The sequence below is a fragment of the Actinia tenebrosa genome, unplaced genomic scaffold (assembly GCF_029948245.1).
Source record: "Actinia tenebrosa isolate PJP-AT-01 unplaced genomic scaffold, QUT_ActTen_1.0 PGA_scaffold0__85_contigs__length_37466705, whole genome shotgun sequence".
NCBI classification, from domain to species: domain Eukaryota; kingdom Metazoa; phylum Cnidaria; class Anthozoa; order Actiniaria; family Actiniidae; genus Actinia; species Actinia tenebrosa.
Genome location: NW_028292569.1, coordinates 15564205 through 15575167, shown reverse-complemented (window position 1 = coordinate 15575167; position 10963 = coordinate 15564205). Strand labels below are relative to the sequence as shown.

The window sequence follows — 10963 nt, the reverse complement described above, 5'->3', positions numbered from 1 at the left end:
TTTGCCATGAACGTAAATCTAAAACTCTCTATTACTGCGGTTTTCCATGTTCTGCAAACTCGGTAGTTGCGAGCTGCACGCTGAAATTTGGTTTTTTCGCTGTCGTTAATCAAAAATAATCTGTTGGTACCTGTTATGTTTTTGACTGGCGGCAGTGAAAAACCAATTTCACAACAAGCCGTTGAAATGTCTGAGTTCGTAGAATATGGAAAACCGCAGTAAACCTTTGATTCGCGTGGGTAACTAGCAAAAATTGTTTTCCTTGCATCCCAGACTGTTTGAAAAAAGGTTTTAAAAGACAATTTTCCTCGAAAACAGAGTGCACAAATGTAATCACGAAAATTAATCACGATCTTATTCGAGGTTCACACAAATCTATTTGATTTCATTTCGATTTTATTTTTTTCAAAATCAATTTCAGATGAATTAACAAACGCGCTCTTTGTGAAATGTTAGCTTGCTAGCTCTCAATATCCTCATTGATCGTAAATCCGTGGTGCAGTTCTTTCTTGCACATGTGCTGGGGTTGCAGTCCTGCCGCTAAATAAAAGTGTCCCTGGTGTATTCATTAACAAAATGGATAGACTGAAGGGTTGCAATATCTGCATTAAAATTTGTCACCAAGCCTATAACTACTGGCCACTCGTGATGTAAACATGGTCATTTCTTGTAGATGCACCAGTGGTGTACTTTTTCTGGGTGACTGTGCTCCTATGATTGGCATTCTTGCTGTTGTTGCACAATGAAATGCAAAGAAGCTGGCCGTAAATGCTGGTCGATGAGGACCATATCTAGATAATAAAAATGATAAATAAATGTTGAACATGAATGTTGAAAAAAATACTTGTTTTCGTATGTAGGAACAAGTAGAAATGCGTAATATATCAACTGTCCATTCGGATTGTTTTTAATCCTTTTTGCCTCTCTACCCATTTCCTACCCTGATGTTGTTGCACAAGCATCTTAGAAAGATTAAGCAATAAGTTTTTTTCTTATGGCAAATGGCATACGTGATCTGGGTGATGTACGTGATCTACTTTAACTTTTATAAACCTCACCACAATTATTATTAATGTCTTAGGACTTTTAGCTTAGAACAAGTGCTTACTTAATGTAGTCTGCGTTCAACCGGTATATTTTCTTTCGAAATTATTTATTCAGCCGGTATAATTTCTCAAAATTATTATTTCGAGACAAATTATACTGGCTGAATGCAGGCTATACTAAATGGGGAGACCAATGGGGAGAATATATTTTGCAATTCCTTTTCACTAAGTTTAAATATAATTTCCAGGTTTACAGTTTCACGTTGGCTGTGAACAAGATTTTTAAACTAAAATACTGCTGGGGTCGAGGTCTGGGAAAGGGGCATGGGATATAAATGCTTAAAATAGTGTGCACTTTCTACAAATAGTGCACATGGCTTTTTTAATGCTCGGAATTGTGTTGTAATTCTTTTTTCTAGACTAACATAAAAAAAGAGAACTGGCTTAAAACAAAAGGCAAATCGAACAAAATAGCAACACTTGTTAGCAATATGCTAAAGGGCCTATGACCCCTAACTCAATAATGTGATGTCATAGTAGGCAATTGGGTTTATTTGTCATCATTTTAAAATCAAAACACTGATTACAATGAGGAAACAAATTTGCAATAACCTTTCTATAAACCCTGAGTAAAATAATTATGTTTTACTACCCCAGTAAATTTTCATATGTATTTAATAATGCCTCCTATGACATCACACTCATTAGCATACTGGAAGTATAAACCTCGATATCTCCAAGATGCATCACTCAAATCATATAAAAATATTTTACTATTTAACTTTTAACTTCATGTAGAATCAATGTTGAAAACATTGAGTTAGGGGTCATAGTCACTTTAAAACTATAAAAGAATAGGAGTATGTATGTCTTACTTGGATTCTAGCTTTTGCTTTAGTTTTTTGCACGAGGCCAATGTCATATCACAAAACATCTGGATAAAAATTACTTTGGAACACTGCAAATCAAAGCAAACAACCATTCTGAGCAAGAAAGCTTTCATTTTTGTTCAGAATCAATTTTCAGTCATTCCCTTGAGCATTATTTTTTGTTTAGGTCCAAATAATTTATCTTTAGCATTACTGGCAATTGCTTGAGAAGAAACAATACGGATGTGACTAACACAAGGATCAATCTTGCTCCTGAGGAAATTAGGGAATGACATGTGGCCTGAAATGGAAAAACAGTGACCAAGCCTAAACTGGTCTGAATGTTACCTTGTTTAACCATGGTTCAATCTCTTCTACAGCCAGCTTCCCATGATTTACCATCAAGCAAATCCTCTCCAATTTTGTTGCACTGTGCAGAGCATTCAAAAAATGTTTTGTGATGTCAAAGTGTGGTTGTTCAAGCCTTAAACAGACAAGTGAGCAAGTACATTTAGTAATGAATTTATATTTCAATTTTTTTCTCCTCAACAGGCTACATATTTATAATTTCCCTCAGTGCAATTTTGGAATGACGAAATGTCACAATTGCCCTATTTCACTATGACGTCACATCAAAACAATCTATTGTTTAAACGCAAAGGATCATGGTCGTCGGAGGGGGTCAAATCAACACAAATTCACCAAAAATTGTTCTAAAACCCATATGAATCCACGAAGAGAAGTAGAATAGCCAGCAAATGCTCAGAATATTTTTTAGTACATATTAAAACTATTTTGTTGGATTTTCTATTGGATTTGGCGATTCTATCCCCCACATAAACAAGCAGTGACGTCATAGTGAAATAGGGCAATAGGCCATTTGCATTATGGCGTCATTTTACTACCATTATTAAAATGCTCAGCAAATTTCCTTTCTTATTCAAATTTTTATTCCCTCATGAGAATAACTGGAAAAAAAAGGGATTCTGATAGTGGTAGTAAATGGCGTTATAATGCAAGACTTAAGTCTTAGTGTCCTATTAATCAACACATAAGAAGACTTACCTTAGGTCTCTAAGCTTGTGACAGAGAGTCAGTGCTTTATTTAGACATGCTACATTACCAGAGTGACTGAGAGCTGGACCCTTGAGGTGTGCTATTGAAAGTGACTTAAGTTCTGTGCACTTTTGACAAATTGCAATTAAAAAATCTGCTCTGTTTACTTGGAAACCTGTCAAAAAACACTAAATTAGTTCATGAATAATTTTGTGTATCTGACAATGATTTTGCAATAGTCCACTTCACAGTTCCCTGCACCATCTCGAAAGAGATGAAGAGAGAGGTATGGTGGCTTGGAATGATGGACACCTTTTTTTAATACCTTGAACAATTATTCACGTTTCTATCATTGCAAGCTCACCATTTGTCTCACTTTAATACAAAGGCACAACCACCTTACCAGATGACACACAGTGGTGGATCCAGGGGTGGTTCCGTGGGTTCCATGGAACCCCCCTATTTGTGAGAACTAGTAAAGCCGAAGCCAATCATCATGTTCTTTATGCTCATAATGATGAAATTGGAAGCCCCCTTTGTGACACCAATCTTACCAGCTTTTTCCGTATGGCGGCTGTTTTGGAACCCCCTTTTTAAAATCCTGGACCTGCCACTGGTGCAGGGAGCCAGGGACTACTGCAAAATCATTGTCCAGTTCAAAGCATAGAAGGTCAGGCCAAAAGGTATTCTTGGAAATGACATAATTATCCTCCGATGTATTACCTGCAAGTGTTAGTTTCTGTAGATGTTTCCACTGGCTTAAACAAGTTAATGTGTCCAAGGAAAGAGTAATAGTCCCATCAGAAGGAAGACTAATTGGTCTGAAACAAATGAGTATCATAAATTCAAACACTGACTATGGTATGAAGTGAATATATCCTCATAAATCAAATATTATTGACAAAGAAGCGTGTTATCAAATAGGCACATACTGTGAAAAGTTTGACAAGTTATCACGTTTTGTAATGTCAGACTTGAATTTAGAATCAATCAGCTCAAATTCAGTCATCTCTGTACAAGACTCTGCCAATGCAGCCAGTGTAAGAGGACTGTTTTCTGAATAATGTAAAAGAACTAAAGTTAATAATATGTTATAGATTCCTTCAAACACTTAAATGACAAATGTGTAGTTCCAGAAATTATCAACACTCCCCCCCCCCCCCCCTTCCCCCATGGAGGATTTTTTTAAAAGCTCCATCCCCCTTCAGTTCTTACTCTGCAAGTGGTCTGCATGGATTTCAGCCATGAGGTTGTCATTTGTGCAAAGTCTCCCCCCAGGAATGGAGAAACCACAATGGCTGGAAATCAAGTCTAGGGGTCTATTGTTTTGAGAAGGAATTATTAACTATGAACCCACTTGTGCACCATGTGTCACCATGCATGCAGCACCAGTTAGTACCGGTAAACACCATAGAGCACTGTCAACATAGCACCATACCCACTCACACCAATCTGCAATTATGATTTACCTTTATCACAGTTTTGCTGTGATGTGTTTTCCTCACTAGCATTGGCTCTAATGCAGCATGGGTTTATGGCAAGAGAAACCAGACTCTTAAAACTAGAGAGAGTCTTGATGAAGTCTTTAGAATGATCACAAGTACAATACCATGACTTGTGAGTGTTCAGCAAGTTAATGTGCTTTAACTTTGGACATTTTTTCAACAGATTTTCAAGTACTAAAGTCTGAAAATGGAAAACGAATATGTTGAGGTTACATGGAAAATGCATTAAGGTAAAATAATAGACTAAATAAGATTTCCATTTCAGGTTTTGCATCATTCCCTTGAATATTATTTCTTTACTAGTAATGCTTGAATATGCAAGCAACTAAAGCAATCTTATTCAGGGGAATGTCACTATAAGTGGTCTGACATAAGAAAACTGATTAAGACTATTCAAGTCAACTTGTTCATAATAATAATATTTGCCAATAATATTCTGCTATTCATTTGCACTAAAACAATTGGGTGGTGGTATACTGGTGAGACCACTTTCCTCACACCAATCAAACCCTGGTTTGATTCCCAAACTTGGTATTAGATGTAAGTAGAGTTGCTTGTTGGTTCTTTTCTATGCTTTAACAATAATTTTCTCCTGGTTTCTCTGTGTTTCCTCCCTCTGCAAAAATCGACTTATAAAATTCCCATTCATGTACTGAGCTAGTGACTATTTACCACATACATCTGAATCCAAAGAATCTCTAGAATTCATAAAGTTGATTGATTCCAGAACTGGGCTACAGACAGTTAGTAACTCTTCACTAGAACACTGCCCAGCTCCAATTTTTATAAATTCTAAAGACGGACAGCTTAACAATTTACAGATATTTTCTTTACTAATTTTCAGGAGTCTGGTCCCTGAGATGTCAATGTTTCTGAGTTGGAGATCTCCATCAAGGGGTTTATTCTCCCAATAAACAAGTGGAATTAATCCACAAGTGGTTGAAAATGGCATAATAACAGTTGTAGAGTCGTTTGGTGGAAAAATGTTTTTGATGAACTCTGCTGGGTGACAATGTCCTGAGGGTATCTCTCTACAGTTAGCAGTTTCCATGGCTACATGAAAAGGATGCGACACATAATTGCCATTTGTAAGTAGGTTTAACTCCAAATGTTTCAAGCATAGACTAGACACAAGAGATCTGCAGAGTTTCATTTGTATCAAAAAATCAATATCTATTAAAAAATGGTTTCCTTTTTCTTGATACAAGACCAACTTAATTGATGAAAGTTTCTTGAAGCACAAATTGAGTTGTTTGACTTGTCCAGGAACATCAGCATAACTCAGATCTTTAACATCATAAAATGTTTTTTTGTCTACAGTCCAACCAAAGTGTTTTAGCTTACTACATTTCTCCATTAACTCCATGACACTCTTTTGAGATATAGTGCAGCCACTCACATCCAGACTAACCAGGTTAGTGCACTTTTTAATGCTTCTAACTAACGGGGCTTGTTTTAGCCAATAGCAATCTTGCAATTCAAGATGTTGAATCCATTCCTTGTTTCTTTCAAGATATTTTTGAATGATCTCATTGGGAACATGCCAGCAATGATTAAAGGATGCTTTCCTAGAAAAAATGAGTTTTATAAATATTGCATACTGCTTTTTATCTCACACCATTCAAAATACAGTCAATCAGAATTCAGGAAAGCTGTTGTATACTGTTTAGCAGTATTCCACTATTTCTTCCCAGCAGGCATTGCAGCATTTTGAATTTCTTCACTATTTTTGATGGCATGGGATAAAATAGTTGTACATGCTTTCTTGTGGAACAGCATGAAATATCTCACTTGTCACTTGTATTTTCTAGTAAGATATTCACTGTTTACAAACATTAGTGTCAGGAATATTTTCTCAATCAAATTTGCAAACTATCAAGACAAAAGATCTCTTTGTTTCAGTAGCCAATAGATCTCTGATTGGCACATTAATATCAATAGGTGATGCAGCGCAAACTTTGCTATAGACCCCTTGCACTGAGTGCCGAGAGGAATTGTTCTGGGGTATAAAACAATGGATGTTTTCTCTTTGCATAAGAAAAGACGGCCTATTAGTTTGTCTCGCAGAACAATCCCTCTAGGAAATCAATGCAAAGGGTCTATATTCTTAGGTAGTTGAGAGCAGTAGACTTATTGGAATATGGTTTTCATTAAGGGACATAAATCTAAGAATGCTCCTGTAACTGGGAAGTATCGTTGTGTACGGGTTCCAAACGTATAAGTGGGAGTTCAATTTGAGAAGAGTTCCGAACCTGCCATCTATATTAAACCAAGCCGGGGAATCCAAACCAATATGCTTATGAATATAAACTCACTTGTTCAGCAACGGAGAAGAAAGTATTTTCCTAAGCCGTTGACAAACAGAAGCGAGGCGTAGCTTGTCTATAGTTTCTAAATAGTCACAGATGTAATAAAGAATTTCATCAGGAAGAGAATTCATGTTTCCCCACTGGTTGGCCGCCATCTTTAAAACACTAACACAGGAATCCCAATCATTAGATTTATCAATATCAAACGAGTGCTGACCAAGAAGAACGTGGGCTCTGGGTACGAAATTGATCTACCACAGGAAACCCAATCTGTAGGCTATTGCTTGGGTAGTCTGAGTATCAGGCCTTCTGGGGCGCTTGGGGGGGGGGGGGGGGGGGGGGGGGCTACTCAGGCTATTGTTTGGGCTTCCAGTCGTGCGGAGAAAGTTAAATAATTATTGGCAGATAAGGGATTAGCTCAGTTTTAGACTGGGGGCCGGTAGTGTTTTTCTTGATACTTTTGGGCTAGAACACAATCCGTGCATTAAGATCGGCCTTATTAAATTGCCATCAGGTCCGAAGTCTATACGGCGCCTCAGTCTAAAGTGATTTTGGCATTTCGGAATTAATTAGTGATTCTTTGGTTCGAAAGCCTTGATACCAGATAAGGTTTTTTTCAAAAAATTTCTTCAGTAGATTCCTTTTTTTTTCAAAAGGGCTATAAGTTTATTTCTCTATCTCGCGGCCTAGCTGTAAAATGAACTTTTGATAGTTTGAAATGTTGCGTGTGAAAAGCTGAATAACGAAAGCCGATACTCCACGTGCTTTATCAGTATTTGCTCTGAGATGCATCTATTATGTTGTGCTGTTTGCTTGTGTGTTACTTACTGAATACTACTGACCATTATGCGGAGCTCTTGGTTACTGTCTGCCAAGACGGCGCTTTGCGAAGTCAACCGTGCGACTTCTGAAACACTATCTCATTCTGTTAAGGGTAATTTGACAAGGTTATTCCTAAACAAAGTATATAAGATATTGTGTTCTCTTGGTTACTGTCTTCGCAGACGCTTATCCCAGTACTCGCACAACGCGCACTTTTAGGGCATTCATTTTTGACAAGGGTATTCCTGAACAAAGTATGTGAAGAACTTCTCCCATGAAAGCGCTTAGTATTCGATATCAATAGGCAGAATTTCAAACACCTTGCAATACTGAGTAAGCTCTGGTTAGTTTGCTTGTCTGTGTTATACACATTTGCCTGGTGTGCGCATGTGTTCGTACTACCCACTCTCCTTCGTATTAGGGCTTAATGTGTCAAGTTTAATTAGTTGATGAAATATGCTGTAGTTTATAACAAGGGATGAAAAAGATCTAATCGTATGATTATGACGTTGTTATGGTTGTGAAACAAGCAGTTGCTAAGTTTTTAACCGGCTCCGTCAATTTACTCGTCTGTCTGTCACACACTTTAAGGTTTCGTTTCCTTGGCAATGGTCTCAGTTGAAGTATACAATCATTACTAATATGGCTTTGTCATGGCTTTCTTAGTTTCTCCGAGAGAGAAACTTCTAGATACTAATAATACGAGTGAAACGCCAACCGGATCACTCTACCTGTCTGTCTGTCACACCGCTTAAAGGTTTCCTTTTCTTGGCAATGGTCTCAGTTGGAGTATACAATCATTACTAATATGGCTTTGTCATGGCTTTTTGTAGTTTCTCCGAGAGAGAAACTTCTATATACTAATGATACGAGTAAAACGCCAACCAGGTCACTCTACCTGTCTGTCTGTCACACACTTAAAGGTTTCACGCTTTTCTTGACAATGGTCTCAGTTGTATACAGTCACTACCAATATAGCTTTCTTAGTTTCTTCAAGAGAGAAACACCTAGATACTAATGACACGAGAAAGACGCCACAACACCATTCACTAATCAGAAATACGACATGACCCACTCATATACCACGTGGCTTTCTCACACGTTTTCTTCCCGACGCAGCCTCGCGAACGTGACAAGAATATTTAAATATTGTTAAAACTTAATCAAGGAAGTTATCCAAAGCCTGCTTCTGAATTTCAATTGCTTTAATTTAAATTAAATGAAGAGAAAAAAGTTTTTATCCAGCTGGCTGAGTAGAAAGAGATTATGGCGTCGAAATACTAAAAGCGTCTCAGGGGGCTAGGGAAACATTGACATTTCTAGTTCAATTATATCTAATTTATAAGGTCGTTCATATAAATCAGCTAAAATTCGCCACTTTTTCACTCTCGTAAGGGTATAACTGATCATTCGGAAATTCTATCTTCTGCTTCTGCGTTTTGATGTTTGATTTGAAATCATGATCACCAAACATAATGCCTTTTGAAGATATATTGTGTTTCGACCTAGTAAAAATTGATGTTTCGTTCACACGTACTACCTTCTCGTTACAGTATTTAACACCCACCCCCTTGCTTAGTGCGTGGTACAATATATCCTAAACATCTTTACTCTGATTAATCTTTAAAATTTTCCCCTATAGATATAGATATTTTGTCGAGTTTTGAAAAAAAGGAAGGAAAAAAAAAAAAAAGAAGAAAAGAAGAAAGAAAAACGCGCATTCACTGTTTACATCAAAATTTATTAAAAGAAAAAATATGAAATATCTTTTAACAGCCAAACAAACAAAAAGGAAATTAGCAAGACTGGCGGATACTATATAGTCATGTTAAACAAGGGTCGTGTACCTTGATTTTTTTCTTGGCAAAACTAAGGTCTCGGGCTACCTTAACGGCTTGAATCGTGCCTCAATACACGTTTGCAGATGCTAGCTTGATCTAGAATACTAAAGCCTGGTTCACCATCAAAACAACTTACCTCAACAATTAAAAGGTTTTTAATGGTATTTTGGGGTTTAACTCGCGTCCAGCACGTACGTTTGTGACATTTATTCCTAAAGGGGGAAATAATTTATTTACCAGTGAACTATAAACTGAAATATAAAAGTGATCACCCAAAGCCGAGCAAAAATTCTTTATTAGTAGAGCAACTGAGGAAGGTTCATCAGAGCATGTATGTGCGCGAGGGTTGAATTTGCTGAGATATAAATGAAAGCAGACTGATCAAGAATAAAGGAAACGAATAAAAAAATTAATGTTAAAAATTAATTAAGAAAAAAATCATAATTAAATGAAATCCAAACTTCAAACTTATCAAATTGCCACATAGAAAAAATAAAAAAGAGGAAAAGAGAATAGTTTGTCAGAATAAAAGAAAACGGTCAATGAAGTTGAAACTACCCGGCACCTGATCACAAAGAACTCTGTAGTTGTAAACGAGGTAGGCGTTGTATGATTTATTTGTTTCATTTTTGAAAAGAACTCTTCCAGGGACATGTTGCTATGCATATACACTGCTAAAGATAATAATTTTAGGTTTCTTTATTTTGTCCTGCGGTAAAGTAAGTTGAGTTAAATTAATTAGCGGTACACGTAAACTTGGTACGCAAATGTCTAACCAATTCTTGTGCTGTATAAATTTCACCATTTTCCAACGATTTTGTACTAACGCCTTAAAAAAATATTAGTGAGATCAAAGTGAAAGTGGGAAATCATATTGATCTGAATTCCTTCCTGTTTCGCCGGTTATTTAAGTTAATGCAGATTGCCGTAGGATTGTGATTCAGTGTCACTCAGACAGCTTTAAAATCACCGACGTTAGGACGAAATATTCATCAAGGGCTAGCTCACTGAAGTCCCCAAAACAAAGTGCCAACAAATTCCTGCCATATGCTCAATATAGCAGCTAGCTTTGACATGCTTTACTACGCATGCTCCATCTGAAAATCCATACTAAATATAATTTGGAAGTACATTTTGGAAAAAAAGCGGTTGGTCTTAGAAAAGTACTGACACGAAAACACACGAAAAATCCTATTAAAAGTAGAATGAAAGGGAGGCATGAAATTTTTAATTTTACCATAAATTACTAAAATGTTAAGTATCTGTCATGCGGATCAGTGCAAGAGGAGAGGAGGGCGTGTAAAAACGTGTACTTATCCACGACCATTCTCTAAGAAGGTGATAAGACCAGGAAATATATATCTTCATCAAAGCTTTGATGTATCAGTTATTTCAGTCGCTTTCTCAAAACATCTCAATTATTGTATGGGAACCTAGCTACTGTGAAGATTTGATCGTGGTTGGCTGTGCACGTGCTTGCAGTCATGTTAGTTGCCATCAGCTGTCTAAGACCCA

General features: G+C 36.9%; 1 protein-coding gene across 2 annotated transcripts; it reads right to left on the bottom strand.

Annotated features, from left to right (window-relative positions):
• Positions 1 to 378: 378 nt before the first annotated feature.
• LOC116303119 (F-box/LRR-repeat protein 18) lies at positions 379 to 8661 on the bottom strand. Of its 2 annotated transcripts, none has more exons than XM_031712593.2 (9): positions 8506 to 8661; positions 5156 to 6044; positions 4441 to 4657; positions 3904 to 4027; positions 3695 to 3792; positions 2981 to 3146; positions 2264 to 2399; positions 1922 to 2004; positions 379 to 791 (listed from the first exon to the last, which is right to left on the bottom strand). In XM_031712593.2, the coding sequence occupies exons 2-9, from the start codon at positions 5840 to 5842 to the stop codon at positions 608 to 610; spliced, it is 1695 nt and encodes a 564-aa protein (XP_031568453.2). In that variant the 5' UTR covers positions 5843 to 6044; positions 8506 to 8661; the 3' UTR covers positions 379 to 607. The 2 variants fall into 2 exon arrangements, with proteins under 2 accessions (XP_031568453.2, XP_031568451.2); XM_031712591.2 differs by lacking the exon at positions 8506 to 8661 and adding an exon at positions 6792 to 6932.
• Positions 8662 to 10963: the final 2302 nt, after the last annotated feature.